Source organism: Tenrec ecaudatus, chromosome 1 (genome assembly GCF_050624435.1).
Source record: "Tenrec ecaudatus isolate mTenEca1 chromosome 1, mTenEca1.hap1, whole genome shotgun sequence".
Classification (NCBI taxonomy): Eukaryota; Metazoa; Chordata; class Mammalia; order Afrosoricida; family Tenrecidae; genus Tenrec; species Tenrec ecaudatus.
In genome coordinates this window covers 94,625,656-94,646,456 of record NC_134530.1, presented here as the reverse complement: position 1 = coordinate 94,646,456, position 20,801 = coordinate 94,625,656, and the positions used below count along the sequence as shown (strand labels likewise).

Genomic DNA, 20,801 nt, shown 5'->3' with positions numbered 1-20,801 from the left:
GGCGACTTGCGAGTCGCCATGAGTCGGAATTAACTAGAAGGCAGTGAACTTTTGTTTTGTTTTTATTGCCAAATACAAAAAAATGCAACTAGAGTTAATGTACATCAAAATAAAGTGTAAAATGGACTTAAAAGTTGTATGCCTTCAGTTTATTGAGTGAAATATAAGCATTATAAATGTGTTGAAACAAATCAAACTAAATAACATCCAATCACATACCGCAGTATAGAGAAAGATCTGGGGACAGGCTACTTCTAGAGCCTGAAGCATGACCCCATATACTTTCAACCTGCTTCTGAACAAGCCACCACTCAGAACCTTGAATGCTGTCTTTAAAGGAGATACAGGCAGCAACATGGAGAACATGAGACAAAGGAGAGGAACAGCATTGAGGATCTAAGGCAGCTAAGACTTCCTGCCTCACAGAACCAGCCTGAGGACCAGAGAGAGACAGGTGTTCCCCTTCAGATCAGGATCGTCCATGGACTCTACTTGTGGTGCTTCTTTCTTGGTCACAGGATTCTCTCTCTCCCTTTGTGCTTCTGAATGGCTATTATACACCCAGTAGACTGAGAAGCTGACCAATATCCTCTATGAGTACTTCACATGCCCTGTTTGAATGCTCGGATCCCATCTTTTGATGGAATTATCAAAAGTTGTGGATACAAGAAGCATACTATGCAATTTCACTCCATATGTTTTAACATGTTTTGGCTAGAATGAACCCATGCATGTATGAACTGGAAGCCCAGGAGCACTAATTTTTGCTTGCCCTCATAAATGTCACATACTAGAATAGTTTGCTCAGGGGCAAGCTAAATTAATTTTTTTTGGTATTAAAAAAAATTTTATTGGCAGCTCTTACTTAACAATCTATACATCCATTGTGTAAAAAGCATGCTTGTACATGTTGCCATCATCCTTTTCAAAACATTTTCTTTCTACATGAGCCCTTGGTATCAGTTCATTTTTCTCCCTCCAGCCCTCAATAACTCTTGATAAATTATTATTGTTTTCATATCTGACACCATTGTCTGTCTCCCTTCACCCATGATTCTATTGTTTGTCACCTTGGGCTGGGGGGAATTATACATCGATCATTGTGATTGCTCCCCCCTTTCTTTCTTCCCCCCACTACTCCCATTATAGGTCCTGAGGGGTTTATCTGTCCTGGATCCATGTGTAGAACGCTCTCATCTGTACCAGTGTACATGCTGCGGTCTAGCAATATTTGTAAGGTAGAAGTTAGTTCATGATAGTGGGGGGGGGGGAGCAGAGAAGGCTAAATTAAATTTTAAATGAAAGCTAATTAAAACTTAATATCTAGCTTCAACCACTCAGACTTAAAACAGATTGTAAATATTGTTGTCTTAAAGCCCTCTAAAGTTTAAACATGAAGACTATAAGATCCTGTTACAATTTTGGACAAGTTCTTGGACACACACCCATTAGTGTGTGCTTCACCAATTTCAAAGACCCCAGGACTTTAAAGTCAAATCAGCTCTGCAAGAGAGAAAAAACGATGTCATGGTGTCCTCTCCAGTCAAGCATTCATCTCGTGATCTGTTTACACAGAGCAGGCTCCCTACACCCCTGCCACTTTTCCTACTTTATTCTTACTCCATCTGCCCCTGAGCCCGCAGCCCACTTCCCTCTCCCCATCATCAATCTCCCAGACATCTTCAGGTTCTTGCTTAGTTTCCCCTGTCCTGCACAAGTAGTCCCACTGTTGCTTTGTACCACATCAAGATGAGTGGGAGAAGACCATTACAGCCAGTCAACCATAGAGTTGTTTTTGATGGCCTGCAGAGGGCGCCCAAGCTGTTTGAAGTGCTGCTTGAGTTTTTTCAAAGTTGTAGGTATATATAATGTGCCTAGTTCTTAAAAGCTTTCAACATTATGTGTTGTAAACAGTGAATTGGCTAAGTTATGCTAGAAAGTCCTAATTAAAATAATTGGTGAAATAATAAAAATTAAAATATTCAGGACTGAACTTTCAACACTCGAAAAATATAGAAATCAGGCCATAAAACAAATTCTTAAATTTTTTTTGGTAAAAATGAGATTATATTATCATCACTTACTTTATTAGCCTGAATCAAATGAAAATCCTTTCCATAAGCCTTCAAGCCTTGTTCAAAGTTTCTACATTCTTCCTCTGTCCACACAGACAATTCCTCTGACAAAATGAGGAGAGAAAAGCGCTTAGCAATATTTTTCCAGATGTTGCGTATAACAATTACAAATAAATATGAGACTTTCTGGTTAAAAAAAAATTAAGGAGAGAAGCATTTCATACCTGAGTTCTATTCCTGATCACTACAAAAGATAAAGTGATGACAAATATTCCTGAATAGCGGATTTACTAAAATAAAAGAACAGCTAATTTAATAAGACTTTAAATAAACTGGTTCCTATGTCTACAGTTTTACATGAGCTACTCTCTCTCTCTGGTGTTCCAAGTACACTAGCTAGCCATCTTTCAATTCTTTTTATTTGTTACGTTGTTCTTCAGATTTTGTTCACGCTGCTCACTTTGCCTAGGATTATTTCTTGCCTACCTCACCCTACCCTTCATCTAGTTCAGTGGTTCTCAACCTTCTTAATGCCATGACCCTTTAATACAGTTCCTCATGTGGTGGTGACCCCCCCAACCATAAAATTATTTTCATTACTACTTCATAACTGTAATTTTGCTACTGTTATGGATTGGGCCACCTCTGTGAAAGGGTTGTTCAACGCTCCCTACAGGGTCATGACCCACAGGTTGAGAACTGCTGATCTAGCTAATTCCTTATGTCTCTGAAAGTCAAGGGGCCATCAATCTACTGCTCCTTGGAAGAATATAACATAGTTATTTTTTTAGTCCCCCATTTAGGCTTGAGACACCTCAAAGGAAATGTGTTTATAAGTTGTATCTTCAGAACCTGAGACATGCAAAGATTTATGATTCATGTGAAATATTTACGTAAATGCCCTTAATCTGCTATTTAATTACATTTAAACAATAATCATAATGAAGAAAGTTGGGGAGTAAAACAGTAATAGCTAGATTTTTAGTTATGGCTTCTTTATTAAGTTTGCTTAAGCTAAGCTACTTATTTCTCTGAACCTCAAGCCCATTCATTTGAAAATGAAGCAGTATCTATATTACTAAGCTCATAGGGCAGGTACCTCCAAGAACAACCGCCTTGTGTGCCAAGAGACCCAAAGAATTGGAAAGCACTTGGCTTGAGTTACTGAACATTTTATTGAATCAAAAACTGTATAGCACAATTGTAATCAAAAGGAGAATTTCAAATGCTCGTGAAATTCAGATTTTTTTGAGTCACTCTGGCCAGATGATTTCCTGAAGTTACTGACCTGGGCAAATTCCCGTGCCCCCCCCCCCCAAGCCCAGGCAAGTCAAAGTAAACTTTTAGGAGTGAAAGTAAAGCTGTTTGTTGGTAGTACAATCTCACAGACAAGGGCCCGATTCTGGAAAGCAGAGGGCTGTGTGGAAAGACAGGCGGAGAGACTACAAAAGGGAACACTGGGCGGGAGGTGGAACCAACTCTGGGTACATTCCAAACCTTATTGAAACTATTCCCTGAAGTCACTTTAAACCAAACAATAGCTTAAGTAATAAGAAATATTTTTGCTTTGAGTACTGTGTTCTTTTAAAGAACTAGCAACACAATTTAAAAGTTAGACAAGAAGCTTAGGGGGTGTTGTGTTTATGAAATAATGTGAAAAAGATTAATCAACAAAGGTGGTCAATTTGAAGAATGTAACCAAGATCAGGGAATTATACACATAGGGAAGGAACTGTTGAATTTGTATATGTTTTGATGTTCTTTTTCTTATGTACAAGTGCATGCACTCACACACACACACACACACACACACACACACACACACACACACACCAACAAGGAAAGCAGAAGGGGGAATTAAACATTACACATTTTTGCTATAATGGGTTCATTTTCTCATTAAAATCTAATAATAGACCCTTTCCCATTCCACATAAGTTTTAATAAAATACTTTAAAATGTATGAAATACAATAGGTATATTTAATTCAGAAAGATGACGATTTAGCAGAAGATATATTTAAGCAGACTAAAGTGTGTGTTAAATTTCTGCTACAGCACAAAAATAAAAAATGACTTAGTCAATGCTTACCTCTAGCTGCTTTTACATTAAATCTTAATCTTCTCAGTGCTTCTTCTGTATCAAAATTGCATTTAACCAGTTCATATAAAGCCTAGAAAAATAAAAAGTCTGAGATCTGTGACCTGAAGTATAAGTAGTTCAATACAATACCTTCAATAAAGCCTTTTCCAGAATCATGTTTGTGTTCAGTTTCCAGAGCCCCAGCAACTTAAGCATACAAGACCCCAAGAATAAGCAAGCAAATTCGATTCTGATAACTAATTATCCCTAACTGCAGAAATGAGTTATAAAATGCCTTAGTAAGTTTTTGCATCATCTCTGGTATTTAAAAATAAAGTTATTCCATATGAATCACACCTCCTTTATTGTGGCTATTTGTTGGTTGCTACTCAGTGACAATTTTGAACCAATCAGAATGGAATGACAAAAAAAAGCTAAACCAAATATGCCAATAGTAGATTTGTAGTCTGTACAAGTCAACTTGAAGAATATTAACATTATCCTAGAAGAGTACTCCCAGCTTGAACAGGCCGGATTCTTAGTACAACCAAAAGGGAAAAGAACAAAAGTAAACAAACAAAATAGCATACACAAATAAAAATTTTAAAAAAGTAAGTTTTGTGGTTTGTTTGGGGCTGGTATCATAAGTTTTTTATTCATTCACCTGTTCATTGTCTTTTATATGAGATCCTTCAGGAATTGCTTCCACACCTTTTTCATCACCTGTTCTTCTAGATGCATCCTTAAGAAATGCAATTACTTTATCTTCTGGCAAATACTCAGGGTCCCAGAGGAGCTGATCATCATTTTCATATACTAAGTAGGTAAAACATAATACTTTAAAATGAGGCATTCATCAAATATTATACTTAGAACCACATGTTGAAAACTGAGAGGGAAAGTAAAACCCTGTCACTAGCCTGACTCCATTTTAGGGCAAGATTTATAATTTAAGTGAATTGGGCAAATAACCAAGGTGAGTACACTACTTTACGTCCTTTTTGGGTGCACTAGGTCTGGGTTTACCTTGGTTTGAATAGCATCTCCAATACCTACTACCTACACTACTTTGGGCAAGTTACTATAAAAGAGCCGACGACGGGCGGGCGTTACATGTTGGGCTAATAAACACAAGGCCAGCAGCTTGAAATCACCAGTAGCTAAGGGAGAACGACCTCTCTCCCTCTCTACTTTACCCGGATTTACAGCCTGGGAAACCCACAGGGGATCCTGTCTCACAGGGTTGCTAAGAGTCAGCACAAACTGACTTGAATTTGAGTGTTTTGAGAGATCACGTCAGAGTGGTAAACACTTAAAGCACTTTTATGGCACATGTAGAGGTTCAATGGATGTTACCTGTAAATTTTTGTTTAAGAGATGTTTAGAAGAATGCTCATCAAATATTAGCACTATTTATTATTGGGTGGTGGAATAATGAGCTATTTTTACCTTATTGTTTTTAGCTATAATACATTTCAAAAATGATTCACTTTTATAAGAAGTCACTTTTTTTAAAAGTAGAGTAATCTCACCATTGTAACTTTAAATACAAATTGCATTAGAAAGTGCAAAGAGGGAGGTCTTAGACCTTAAAACTTTGTGGAATTCTAAGTGACAGGAAAATGCAAACATAAGGAGCAGCAGTCATGAAATGCAAAAGATACCAAGATGCAGCCCAACAAAGGGAAGAAAGTGCTTCAAAGACTAGTCACTGAAGGCGTACTGGTGCTTGACAGGGTGGAGACGGAAAAGGTGCGCTTTTCAAGAGGTGAATGCTATGGAGAGTGTTTCTATGGAGAAGGAAGCAGAATCCAAAGGGGAAAAGAGAGTACATGGAATGTGAAAACTACAAAGTAGAAAACTTCTAATAAACTTGGTTGTGGAGAGTGCACTAGCTAGAGGAAGTAGAAGTGAAAAGTGATTTTGCTGTTTTCGTTTTTAGAGATAGAAAGCATGAGCATTTATACCAATGTAAAAGAGCCAGTTAGGGCAAGGCACAGCATTTACAGGCCGAAAGGGAACACTAATAATGTCGAAGTTTCTTATACTAAGTGACTTCAAAAAATTTAGGAAAAATTGGTATTTCTTCAAAGGCCCCACACATTACTAGAATGTACCAACAGCTAACTTAAGGCTCTCCTATGTACCAGGAGCACTGGTGGCATAGTGGTTGCAGCTGCTAATCACCCAGGTCAGTGGTTTGACCACCACCAACTTACCCGGAGAAAGCATTCTATTACCAATAACAGCTAATGCCTTGGAAACCCACAGTAGCAGTTCTACCCTACAGCCAAGTCAGAACTGATGGGACGACAATGACTTTGGAGTTGGACGTACCAGGAGTAAGCCCTAGTGGCGTAGCGGGCTCTGTGCTGTTGGGCTGCTACCCTGGTAGTCAGTAGGTTATGCATTTGGCTTTTAACCAGAGTCTCTAGTCATTCTACGGGAGAAAGACGAGGCTTTCTACTCCCACAAAGATTTAGTCTTGGAAATCCATAGAGTAGTTTCATCCCGTCCTGTAGGGTGGCTAGGAGTCAAAACCACTTGGCATGATGGCAGTCAGTTTGGTTTTGTTATTTTATATTCTAGGAATTATTTTCAAACTTATTACCTTGCCTTCCCCAGGTTCCTGATCTCCACACACTTCAAAGACTTCTTTCATGTTCCAAAGAACAATGACCTTTGCCAAACTAGACAGTGCAGCTCACAGGATGATCATCTTTAAACACTTTCCTTATTCAGCTCTCTAGTCCAAATGTAGTGAAACTCCTAAACTCGCCACATACACTTACTTTGTATACATTGCCACCGATTTCTGTTCTCTGCTCAGTCTCTGCACACCAAAAGGAACAGATTATAGTTCTGAAGATTCTTAGGGCAGGATATGGACAAAGCCATATAAAAAAATGAAAACAAACACAACTGACTCCAGAAGCAAGAATAGAGACTGGGTCTCTGAGGTCCCAGTTAACTACCATATTATTAGGTTTATAAAACATGCACAAACTATATGGCAGGGACCAGACAAAATATAGGGATACATATGGTAACCAACTAAAAAGGAGGGGGGGGATGGGGAAAAAAAGGTAGTGGGGGAACAGGACACTAACCCAACCCAAGGGGAGGGAGGTATTTTTTATATCTCCACAGGGAAATAGGGATAAGGCTTCAACCCGGTGCTTCAAGAAGTGAATGCAACATGCCAGCATGAATCAGGGAACCAGGAGAGAGGTCTGAGGGGCCAGCCCCAATCCCAACTACATGGACAGCTGCCCCCCGCCCCCACCAGAAGAATTTACTTCAGAGGACAGCAATGAAGCTACAGCTCGGGGAGAGGGACATGTCTGATCAGAGCACACGGGAGCAAATGAAGAGGGAGGAAAAGAGTGGAGCACATCCTGGCCCACCAAGCCCTGAGGACGATATCCCTGCTCAGAGCAGCCAATGCACAGAGGACCACATGACTGGCCCCACTGAGACATGACATCCCTCACTGATCCACAGCCCTACAGGGAACAACACTGGAGATACAGTAATGGGAACTGCACGCGATCTGACCCCACCACACCGAGGCAAAACACTAAAGGGCATGCAACAGAATAGCAAGGGGAGCAGAGCAAGGAAGTCACAAGTAATATCAAAAATAGACTTTGGGGCCAGGGCGTGGCATCCCGTCAGATTCCACCGGAAAGCACTCCTAAAGGTCAACAAACAGACCTTGAACTATTTACAGGCTTTTCTTTTTGTTGTTATTGGTTTTTGGTGGTTGTTTTTATTTTGTTGCTTTGTTTTGCTCTGTCTTGTTTTTGTGCATATTATTATCGCTGCAGGTCTATCTAGATAAGAAAGATGGGATAAACAATCTGGAGGAGAAAACAACAGGACCGACTGTTCTGGGGGGACATGGGAGAAGGGGAGGTGGAAGAAAGGAAGTGGTGTTAACTTAGGGACAAGCTAACAACAAGTGATCCAAAATTGGTGGGGAGGAGGGTATAGGAGGCCTGGTAGGGCTTGATCAAGGGCAATGTAACAAAGAGAAATTACTGAATATATTTTTATATGATGGTGGTGGAATAGAGCTATGCACATATATTTGTAGGTTTAATATTAAGGTAGCAGAAGGACATTGGGCCTCCACGTAAGTACTCCCTCAATGCAAGAACACTCTGTTCGATTAAACTGGCATTCCATGATGCTCACCTTCTCGACACGATTGCTGAAGACAACGCAGGTGCATAGCAACTGTGAAGCTGATGGTACCCGGCTATCAAAAGATAATAGTCTGGGGTCTTAAAGGCTTGAAGATAAACAAGTGGCCATCTAGCTCGGACACAACAAATCCTACATGGAAGAAGCATACCAGCCTGTGTGACCACGAGGTGTCGATGGGGATCAGGTACCAGGCATCAAAGAACAAAAAATCTTATCATTGTGAATGAGGGGGGAGTGTGAAGTGGGACCCAAAGCCCATATGCAACTGGACATCCCCTTACAGAAGGGTCGCGGGGAGATGAGTCAGTCAGGGTGCAGTAGGGTGTAGTGTAGCAATGATGAAACACAACTTTCCTCTAGTTCTTAAATGCTTCCTCTTCCTTCCCCCTCCATCATGATCCCAATTCTACCTTACAAATCCAGCTAGACCAGAGGATGTACACTGGTACAGATAGGAACTGGAAACACAGGGAAAACAAGGTAGATGAACCCTTCAGGACCAGTGGTGAGAGTGGCGTTACCGCGAGGGTGGAGGGAAGTGGGGTAAAAAGGGGGAACCGATGACAAGGATCTACATATAACCTCCTCCCTGGGAGACGGACAACAGCAAAGTGGGCAAAGGGAGATGTTGGACAGTGTAAGACATGACAAAATAATAATTTATAAATTATCAAGGGTTCATGGGGGGGGGGCAGGGAGGGAGGGGAAAATGAGGAGCTGATACCAAGAGCTCAAGTAGAAAGCAAAGAATGATGATGGCAACAAATGTACAAATGTGCTAGACACATGGATGGATGGATGGATGGATGGATGGATGGATGGATGGATGGATGGATGGCCTGTGATGAGTTGTACGAGCCCCTAATAAAATGATTAAAACAAACAAAAAGCATGCACAAACTATCTAGGAAATTATTTCTAGAATCACTGCCAATGTTTTATAAGCTCCTGGAAGCCACAGGATGCAGAAATGTCTTTGAACTGAGTAGATAACTCATCACCATATGGGACCAAGTAACAAGGGAGATCCCTGGGACTATATTCAGGTAGACTAGCTATTATTATTTTATTTATTTCAAAATAATGTTAACACTTTCTTTTATACTCATAAAAAGAAGCAAATTCACTGCCCTGGGGCTGACTGATTCAGTGACCACACAGGACAGAGCGGACCTGTCCCTGTGTGTTTATGAGATTGTCAGCACTTTATGAGAATAGAAAGCTTCATCTTTCTCCCATGTCCTTGTACCATCAGAGTCCTATAAAACCATTTCTATTTGAGGCCAACAATAGTGCAGAACCTGCAGCCAGGCAAGCTGGTCAAATCTTTTGTTTAAGCTGATTCAGTTTGTTTTTGACCACTGCAACCCAAAGCACATCAACTGGTGCTCTCTGAAAAAAAAAGTTTAAATGGGCAAACTCCATCAGTTGCTAAATATTGCTACTTACTTGAGCACTTACTATTTTCCAGACACTATGCTACTAAGTAGATTCACGTATTTGACTTTAGGGTAATAAAAGTTCATGGAAATGTCTTTTAATCCATTTTTCCATGAACTTTTAAAAGTCCCTTCGTATAACAGGTCTCTGAATAAGTCCTATTTTATAGGAGAAAAAGAGACCATGTATCTAAGGTCGTGTGCCCAAGTATTCCTGACTCCAAACTAGTTGAGGACACTACTCTATGCCTATTAACCCAGTCAGCAAGTGTTTCCCAAGGGCAACAATCACACTGTTAAAAGCCATGATAAAATAATCAAACAGCTATAATGTTGTTACTGTTAAGTGCCATCAAATTGGTTCTGACTCGTCTAACATCGCTGTCTAACAGAACTGCCCAAGCCTTACAACTGTGATGGTTAAACCCACCGTTGCAACCACTGGGTCAATTTATCTCCGTGAGGGTCCTCCTCTTTTCCTCGAACCCTGTCCTTTTCCAGGGATTGGTCTTTCCTGGTAAGATGTCCAAAGCAGGTGAGACATGCCGTGTCATGCTCGCATCTAAGGATCATTCTATATGCACTTCTTTCCAAGACAACTGTGTTTGTTCAACTGGTAGTCCACAGCATTTGCAACATCTGTACCGCCATCGATTTTCCGTTTGCCCTCTAAGCATGTGACAATTGGATACTGAGCACGCAAGACCAACAAAGAATTGATGGTCCTCCTCATTTAATATCCAACTTTCATGTGTTTGTAGGGCAACTGACATTACCATGACTTGGGTCAGACAAATCTGAGTCACCCATGAGCACTTTAGAGAGATCTCGCGCAGATGATTTACCCAAATGCAATACAGCATTTGATTTTGTGATTGCGGCTTTCGCGAGCACTGATTAGGGATCAAAGCAAAAATAAATTCTTGACTTTAATCTTTCTTCCATGTATCATGAAATTGTCTCTTGGTTCTATTTGGGGGGATTTTTGTTCTCTTTTTAGATCGAGTATGAATTGAAATTCATACTGAAGGCTGTAGTCTTTGATTTTCTTCACCAAATCCGTCAAGTATTCTTCACTTTAGGCAAAGTTGTCCCACCTGTATGTACACCACAAGTTTGTTACTCAGCCTTCCTCTAATACTGATGTCATGCTCTTCTTGGATTATACAACCATGCAATTTCCCCAATTTTAAACCATGCAGTACTCCCTGACTGCTCAAACCACGGTTTCTTGTTTCATGCACACAATGTTCCCTAGCTATTTCAACCACTACCTCTTAGATCCACGAACACAATGAAAAGTGTTCTGGAATTCCCATTCTTCTCCATGTTATCCAGAGTTTGCTATGATTCACACATGTGAATGCCTTTGGTTGTCCCTTAATCACAAGTAAACATCTTTCTGCTATTAGCCCAAATCCACCTGAGTCAGCAGTGCTATTCCTGGTTTCATACCCTCGCCTAACTCCAGCTTCCATTTCTGGTAGCTCACTGTCAATATACCGCTGCTATAGTATATAGTGTAGCTATAATAAGCACAAACAATTTAAGTTTAACAAAACTGTAAGAAAATATTAAAAAATGTACAGCTGATGAGATTTTGCAACCAAACGGATACAGGTTAGAGAACATGCCCGATATGTGTCTATAAATAATGAATCTTCTTTTAACTAATTAAGAGGTATAACTAATAATGGTTGTACAATCTGCAAAAAAAGACATAATAAATAAATAAGATGGCGAGGTAATACAGTGATACCACTGAGCAGGAGACTTCCACCCATCCCCAGAGTGAAGCTATCAGGACTTCTTAAGTTTTGTAAACTTTTGCTAAACTCATTCAAGCCCAATTTTCTCGTTTAGGTTGATCTCATTAAACAATTTACTTATGAAAGACACCAATAATTTGTAGAAATAAGCGAATCAGCATTATCCTTCACATTATTTCTAACAGTGTGATTTACACAGTAAATTTACAAGTTAAAATTTCAACTTTTCCTGGGATGGGGTTTTCTAAAATCATGTTAAACTTAGGATTGCTAAAACTTAATTTAAAAAATTTTAGAGTTACAAGGCTCTGATTATTTAAATAGACTTGTAATACTTGATAACACAAGTACATATTAAAACTACCTCTAGACATAATATTGATTTGCCACAAGACAGTTTTCCTGTCTAGCCCTAAATATGAAAACATTTTTTGCTGTGATTAAAATTACTGGCCTCTGGTTTTCCCTGACTTTCCTGCTACCTCTGACCTGGTGCTGACCCTTCTAGAAAGTGGCCTGTTGGCGCTTTGGTCGAGGAGCTGGGCTGCTAGGTGCAAGGTCAGTGATTCAGGCCTACGCCCAGTTGAGCAGAATGATAAAGAAGCAGCTGGCTGCTCCCTGTGAAGACATACAGTCATGGGAATCCTATCTTGGGTTGCTGTGAGAATAACTAGAGGGCAATGGGTTGGGTTTGGACTTGGCATAGAAAGCAAGTGTTTTGAGGGAATGCTAAAAAGAAAACAGGCAAAGTGAAGACTGCTACAGCTCCAAGGGGACTTGCATATGCAACGCTGAAATGTTGCGAAGAAAACTGAAATGAAGGAAGTGAAGATTTCTAGCTTTTGTTGACACACATAAATTCCATGAATACACACACAGAGAATCTTTCTGAAATTCACCTGAAATAAATCATCTAACACAGGCTTTCTTTAGGAAAAACACATGCTTTATTATTATTAAAAGTACAAAAGACTTACCTTGAGACTTAGATAAAATAATGAAAAAAAACCTGCATAAGATTTCTTAAATTATTCTAAAAACACAATTATTGAAGTTCTACTTTAATAAATATTATTATTAAAGTTCTCAGAAGCAAGTAAATTCTACCAGTTGTTTACACAAATTTATACAAGGAAAAAGACTTACAAAGGTTTTACTGAAATCAAAGAATCAACCTTGAAAAACTAAAGAACATGCCCAGAGTATATAAAATATGAAAAAAAAAAAAAGGTTGAGATATTATGTCACTTACAAATTAAAAAAGACATTCTAGGTTTGCAAGTATAAAATCAGTAAGAAGTGAACAAATTTCTAAGGTAAAAATGTAAGGCTCTCTTTGATCATCCAAAAGCATAACTTATTGGCTACAAGTATTCTTATACCATTTCACATATTAAATAACATTTCATCACTTCAAAAAACTACATTTCACTATGTAATGTTATTCAAAACCCACCTTTTTCATTTTCTTTATATCTACAAATGCCAACTGGAATCTCTGCTTGAAACATGGAGCCCACCATAATCTCCTATTTGAAAAATAACAAAATATAATAAGATCTTACAATATACATATTTATATCCATTTCTAACTTTATCATCTGGGTCCTGGTTTCTATGTCTTAAAATGCAGGTATAATTGGGTAAACACCTCAGACTACTGTGAAGATGAATGAGTTAATAAGAAAGAAGTGCTTGCATATGACTGGATGAAATACCAGTAATAATAAGGGGGTAAGAAATGCAATATAGATACAAACTTAACTTCAAAATATGGAGGAAAAATGAATTTCTGTAACTCAATTAGTCAGGAAATTGTAAAAGTCACTGCAAGTAAGGAAAACAGGAAATAGTTCCTAAAAGGTACTCCCTAAGCCAGAAGCATCCATGTCATCTGAGAACAGTTAGAAATGCACATACCCAGACCTACTGAATCAGAAACTCCGAGGGTAAGACCAAAGCAATCTGTGTGGTGTACTAAGTTCTTCAGGTAATTTTAAGTCTGAGAATCAGAAATTTAAGGTAAAGCAGAAAAAGTGTTTTATAAAGTCCTGCTGGACCAGAGGAATGAACTCCAAACCAAATGGCAAAGCAGTTAGTGCCTGGCTTTTAAAAAACGGGAAAAAGTAACCCCCCCCCCAAAAAATGCAATAAAATCTTGTTTTAGAAAATCTGGCAATCCCATTTATATAGTCATATCCCAGAAAAAGGAACCTGGCTAGAGAGCCACTACAATCCCCACGGTGACATCTCACAACAGGAGGGACAAAGAGCCACATGTATCCTCTTTTGCCTAATTGCTAAGATTTAGGAATGAATTTACCAGGATATTCAAAGTGAAGACTTGAGAAGAAAAAGTTCAAACAATCATGTCTAATAAGTCTAGGTAAGAAATTAGGATTTAAAAGTCCTACGTCCATTAAGAATTTGTTACCACCTACTGGTGTTAAATTTCAATTTATAAAATCTAAATTAAAAAACCGGCTTTATGTAATGCTACTCTTATATCTACATAACAAGTCTTTCTAATGGTTAGTTTTCCAAAGATTATCAAATACAAAAAATTTTCACCTATATTGTAAGAATTTTCCTTACATTCACTAATTTCTCACCACAAAGAATATCCTAGTGTCACTTGATTACATGGTTTTACAATAATTCCTTCAACTTTACTCATTTATCCTACATGGTTGTCAACCGTGGCTAGAAAATTCCAATGCCTGAGGCCACTCCAAACCAAACAAACAACTGTCGTTGGACTAAGGCCCTGGTAATTAAAATTTTGCCATGAAGGCAAGGTTGAAAACTTCCAGACTAGTCAAAGAGAAGACACCCTCTCTCTCCTCCTGGACTCACCACCCTCCCTCCCTTTCACCTGCTAGTTCCACCAGTAAGGTAGAGAGGAAGACAGTGTTCAACAGGTATTACAACAATGGATTGGCAAGGGGGAAGGGGAGAATTGCTTTTAAAAAAAAAGGAAGTTAAGCATATATTATGAGGCACCTGAAAATACTATAGCTTTGGGTCAGGTGCACTTTAGTTCTCAAAGTAACTTCCTGCTTTTCAATATTTATGCAACAGATTGACACGACGCAATGCGTCATTTGATCCCTGACTGCTCACATACACTGGATATGTCGTCAGAAGAAACCAATGCCCAGAGAAGGGCACTGGGCACTGCGTTTGGCAAAATAGAGGGACATTAAAAAAAAAAAGGAAGGCCCTCAACAAACTGGATTGATGCAGCAGGTGCAACAACGGACTGAAGAGTCACAACAGTTCTAAGGAGGGTGGGTGCAGGATGTTTCACTCTATTGTCCGTATGGCCATTATGGGTTGGAGCCAACTGGATGGCACCTCACAATAAAAACAACAGGTACATAATAATTTTTATTAAGTCTTTATCAATCCCTGAAACGCAAACAGTTACTGAAGTACTCTACAGTAGAAGTAGTTAAGGCTGGCACCATCTGATTTTATTCTAAGGACAAAAGAGGCCATGGTTCACTTGGGTCAACCGTCACGTGGGCTCGTTTCTTCTTTAAGTCTGTAGTTTCTGCCATTCTGCTTTACTTCAGTCAAGTATTGACCAACAGCTGTATTTTAGATGACTGTACCCAAGCTTTTAAGGCGCCAGGCATTTCTCACCAAATTTAAGAGCGTAGACCATTAACTTTAGGCCATTATGTTATGCCAACTAAATCATCCCATTTAGATTAGGGTTCCAATCCCTTCAAAACAGTAACAGCTGTTTGCCTCTATCTTTTAGGAAGTCAATGTAACCGCACCCCTTGTGTGCTTTACTCTTGACAGCAGCACAACTCACGGAGCCACTACGCCACCCGGGCTCCTAGATACACCAGGAGGCTTCAAAATATCCCGGTAAAAACACAATTCAAAAAAAATTCCTTTTCATGAATTTTTTGAGGTCTTCTAATACTTACATATGCCCATAAATATAATCAGGGAACACAACGGCTAATGAGTGGGGCTGCTAACCACAAGGTCAGCAGCACACAGTAGAAATATGCCTTTTATACTCTGTCAAAGAGTTACAGTCTCAGAAACCCACAGGGCAGTTCTATTTCATCCTCTAGGGTCCCTAGGAGTTGGATGGCAGTTGACTTCGTGAATTATATACAGCCTATACATATGATGTACTCGCTTATGCCTTCCTTCCTGTATATATATGCATACACATCTACCTCTATAACCATGTATTTTTTGCTGCAAAAATTCAGTATGCTATATATAGTATTTACTAAAGCTGTCCCCTTTTCTTACACACTTCTTTAGTGTTTTCATATACAGTGGTCAGTGTTGTGACATCACCTTTACTTGGCATTGTGCTCCTATCATCAAAAAATAATAGTTGTCTCATCCCTGGGAGCCATCAAAAAACATCCCTTTTACCCTGTGTACTCCTATCCTGTTTGTCCCTTTGTGATGGCCTTATTTACTTAGTATACTGTCTCCCCAGTTTCATCCACATTATGTCTTGCAGATAAATGTATTTTTAAAATCAACTTATAATTACATAGCATGCTTTACAAAGGGCAATAAAAGTCTAACCCAGCATAAGTTCAGTTTTCTTGGTAGAAGTACTCATTTGCTCAATAAAGTCTGATTCTTTCCCTATAATCATTTAATTTTATAAAAATCTAATTTCTCTAATGAAGATGTACTAAGGGGAATTTTTAACAAATACTTGAATTTTATACAAAGACTACCATCAACTTTAGTAATATATAAAGAACCCCCCCAATACCGACATATTCTTGTTAAAATATTATTAAGTATTGTATTATTTAATATATAAAAAACATGAGTATGTAAATACTATAATTGCAAAGCATTATATATCATCCAAATATTACTTTAACTAAGAATAGTATGTAATATATATTATACATACCATTCTTACATAAAATATAAAGAAAAATTAAAGGAAAAATAGCTCTTGGATTTTTTTAAATACTAATTTAGCTCAGTTTGGGTTCAAATTACCTTTTTCCAGTCTTCTGATGGAATATAATCTTCGTCTTCCTCCGATTCTTCTTCTATTTCACTATCTAGAATAAGTGAGACAATACTATAAAATGATTGCTCTTCCTGTCTTCTATATATTGCTTGTAAAACTACCATCAAATACTTACACATACTCATACAGAGTTAGGTTAGTTAGGCCAAGATAGTTCTACACCAATCAATAATATCCCACCACTAAAGAAAAAATAACACACTATAAACTTTTTCTTTCTAGAAAAATTTGAATCTATTCTTATGAAGTAGTTTTCTACAAAAACTTAAGAAAGGGATTCAGAGTTAATTCTGTTTTAAACTCTATTTCTGCTACCAACAAACAGCACTGTGACAGAACAAATAATAGGATCTCAATTTCTTCCATTATGAAAAAGGATTTGGAGAAAATAGTGAGTTTTAAACAGTGCTCCTTGGAATTGGGAATTTGCATCACCATTTTGGAGCCAACAAGCAGGGGGGTCAAGTCTGCTGTAGAGACTTCCATTCCGCCAACCTGCAGCTGCTGTGTTTGCATTTTATAGTGAGGATCTATTTACATAAAAGGGCAAAGAGCTGGTAAACTACCAGATTGTCAGCATCGCCTTACACCTAAGATTCTACCACTGCATATAAACTTGTAAAAGACATGACATACAGAAATTACTACCTCCTATGGAAGAGCTGCATGCTACAGAGAGCTCTCACAAACCACTTCAACGGAAATGCCACATTGGCAGTATGAAATAAGTATTGTTTCCAAAGGTACTCACTTAGCACCCCACTTTAATTGCACAGCAAAAGCAAACTGGCAATGCATTTGCTTATAGCACTGCTTTTGTCCTAAATGTAACACTCAACAGAATGGTTTCAGTAGCTAAACTCTCCTTGAACTTTTCACTTGAACCAGATCTTTGATTAAAACCCACAAAACTGTTCTTGGCAGCACTCCATTCCTTTCTGAACAACAAAAAAAATGTATTAACAAATAAATCGAGTAAGCAAAGCAGTGGCCACATTTTAATCACTCATTACTGAACTATATTTTATCAGAGGTAATGTTTTTGTTTTATACATTAAAATGATAGAAAAACTCTGAATTTAAACTAGTAGCACTGGTGATTGACTTGTTCTTATAAAAGGTATCTTCTAGCTTAACACTTCATGCAAAACGGCTGTACAGGTGAAGAACTCAAATATTATTAAAAATGTACAGATTACATGATATCTTGACTACTGGCCATCTCAGACCAGCACGTGACTACACAAACATTAGAGAAGTTCCATCTAGATATACTGTCAAAAACTTCTTCAGAAGAGTCAGTGATTTTGAAAAAGAACTGTGTATGATAAAACCTAGAATATCTACTACCCATGAAAGCTAACCACTGAGGAAAAGACTAGCAGAAACTAAAAAGATCGCAAGAGAACAAACACGTAAAAGGAGGCAGCAAGGTGTGGGGAAAGCATCCACTGACGCGAGACAGCAATTCAGGTGAGAGATTCACCTGACAGCTGAGCCCTACATCTCAAAGCACAAACTAGGCCAAAATCACCTTACTGCTGAGATCAGCGAGTAAATGAATTCAAATGGAGCAGTTTTTAAAAAAGCACCACAATTTGGGGGAAATAAGCAAACACTATTCAAACTAGATACCAACAGCACTTACTTGTATCAAAATATTTACATCGGCGTGGGCGGGTTATTTCCTGGGCATCTTGAGAAGCAACAGATTGAGATGGATCATCATTGGAAGACTGAGTTTCATCCTCTTGTCCCGATGAATCCTTTGTATTCTCTTCCTGAAGAACAATGAAATAGATTCCTTTGATATAAGAGAGAACTGGTACACATAAAAGATTATAGAGTTCAAATTTAGTTCCAAATACAACTAAAGGACTAAAATGAAAGCATTAAATCCAAGGTGGTATTCTCGAGTAGATTTTAGAACAGAAAAAAATCCTAGTGAAATCTAAATAATCTACAAATTAATAGCTTTGTACAGTACTGACTTCTTAGTTTTGATAAAGGTACAATGATTATGTAAGATTTTAACATTAGAAGAAGTTGAGTCAAAAGTAAACAGGAATACTTCTTTGCCCTCTATGCAATTCTTCTGTAAACCTACTAGTTGCCAATTAGCCATTAATACTGAAAAAAGAATAGCATATCTTAAAAATTAGTACAAATTATAAGAATAGGCATTAAAAAGAAATCTAGAACGTAAGCCACGCTGCCACCTTTAAGGAATGGGATTACAATGTACTTACAACAGCCACGTTACATATTTCTAAGATACAGTAATTTTATCATTTAAATATACTTTTTAAAAATCAGAAATACAGATTAATATAATTAGTATGTGAATAATAAATGGTTAACTCAAGAAAAAAGACTATAACTTTACTTTATTTTCCCCACTACAGCCACTGTTGTCATCATTATCACCATCTTCTTCATCTTCAACCTCTTCCTCTTCTTCCTCCTCTTCATCTTCTTCTTCATGTAGTCGAACAGAACTATCATAACCATAAAGGCTGAGAAGTTCATGAATTGGCATGTCGCCTTCCTAAATAGCCCAAAATAAAGCCAAATTTCTGAATCAGTATCTCATATTCCTACGTTATAAAAAAGACGCATTGCTTTGGATAAATCTGCTGCACAAGACCTCTTTAAAGTGTTAAAAAGCGAAGATGTTACTTTAGAATTAAGATGCGCCTGTCCCAAGTCCTGGTCTTTTCAACAGTGAATTAGGAAGCCCAAAGAATTGATAGCTGAACTGTGGTGCTGGAGAACACTATTCAAAGTAGCATGGACTGCCAAAAGGGCAAAACGAATCTATCTTGGAAGGAGTACAGCGAGAGTGCTCCTTAGAGGCAAGGATGGTGAGACCTCCTCTCATGTACTTTGTTCATGTTGTCAAGTGAGACCAGTCTTTGGAGAAAGACATCATGTGTGGTACAGTACAAATCAGGAGGGCAGCCCCTGAATGAGAAGGACTGACACAGTGACTCGAGGAAGCATTGAGAGAGAATGTGCAGGCCCAGGCAGTGTTTCCTTCAGTTGTGTCGGACCTAACTGCAAGGTTATAAATCACATCTACGGAAAATTCATTTCATACAAATCAAAACTTCTTTCACAGTTAGTATCAGTAAGTCTTAGATTATAAAAAGGAAAACTTGAAATGGTTTAAAAACCTGGAATACTAGTCTTAACTATAATATTTTAAATATTTCTATGTTAAAAAAAGCTAGACAATTTAAATCATCAAAAAACTATTAAATATTTGGAGGAAATGATTAATTCAAATAGCTGGCCTTGCAATTAGAAGCTCTACTGCATAGAGCACTACACTACCAGACAGTCTGAGATTTAGTATACGTATGTTCGGTTAACACCATGTATGAATGCCCCCACTTAAAAAGAGAGGATGGTAAAAAATAATTAGAAAACCAAAGGACTGGAATATATTTAACAAATTTAGAAATGAAGATGAAATCATAGTTTAGCCCAAGCACATGAAAACAGCAATCATATACAAGAATGATCCTGCATTACATACACTACTCATACAATTTTCCTAAGGTTGTTTCCATTACCAGTCAGACGGCCTCATATAATCATTACTATGTACTTTACAAAACTGTTATATTATCTTCATGGATGAGGAAAATGAGACTAACAGATTAAGCAATTTCTCCAAAATTTACACAAGTTACAAGGTTAGATTTGAAATAGTCCAAGTCTAAAGTTTAGACTCGTTATCAGTAAATCATGTTGTTCAACCAGTCACAATCCTCACCCCTCCCCCAGCCAAAAAAACCCACTTTCTCTTTATGAGAAAATATCTATATGCAGGACAAAATTAATCCAACTTCCTATTATAGAAGGTACTAGTTTTAATCTATAATCAAGTAGTATGTACTTTTAGGGAAACCTGGCAGAACCTGATTATAAACAAATCTAATGCAAATTACCCAAACTTTAAATATATACATACATACATACATGCATAAAAAACAAAAACTCACTGCCATCAAGTTGATTTCAACTCACAGTGACTCTACAGGGCAGGGTAGAACTGCCCCTGTGGGTTTGCAAGACCTTATATCTCAGTAAGAGTGGTCTTTCTCCTGCAGAGCACTTAATGGTTTCAAACTGCTGACCGTGAGGTTAGCAGTCCAACGCATACCCAATACAAACG

The 20,801-nt window shown here is 38.1% G+C and overlaps 1 protein-coding gene across 9 annotated transcripts in view; it reads right to left on the bottom strand.

Moving 5' to 3' along the window:
- MIER1 (MIER1 transcriptional regulator) overlaps positions 1–20,801 on the bottom strand; it is a 67,405-nt gene that overhangs the window by 13,341 nt on the left and 33,263 nt on the right. For 8 of the 9 annotated variants that reach the window (XM_075557268.1, XM_075557242.1, XM_075557244.1 and 5 more), the window contains 7 exons: positions 19,005–19,166; positions 18,267–18,399; positions 16,585–16,649; positions 13,034–13,106; positions 4,822–4,973; positions 4,167–4,248; positions 2,085–2,179 (listed from right to left, as the gene is read on the bottom strand). In XM_075557268.1, coding sequence (XP_075413383.1) covers positions 2,085–2,179; positions 4,167–4,248; positions 4,822–4,973; positions 13,034–13,106; positions 16,585–16,649; positions 18,267–18,399; positions 19,005–19,166 — 762 coding nt within the window. The remainder of the gene's footprint in view (positions 1–2,084; positions 2,180–4,166; positions 4,249–4,821; positions 4,974–13,033; positions 13,107–16,584; positions 16,650–18,266; positions 18,400–19,004; positions 19,167–20,801) is intronic. The other variant, XM_075557265.1, reaches the window with a different exon arrangement.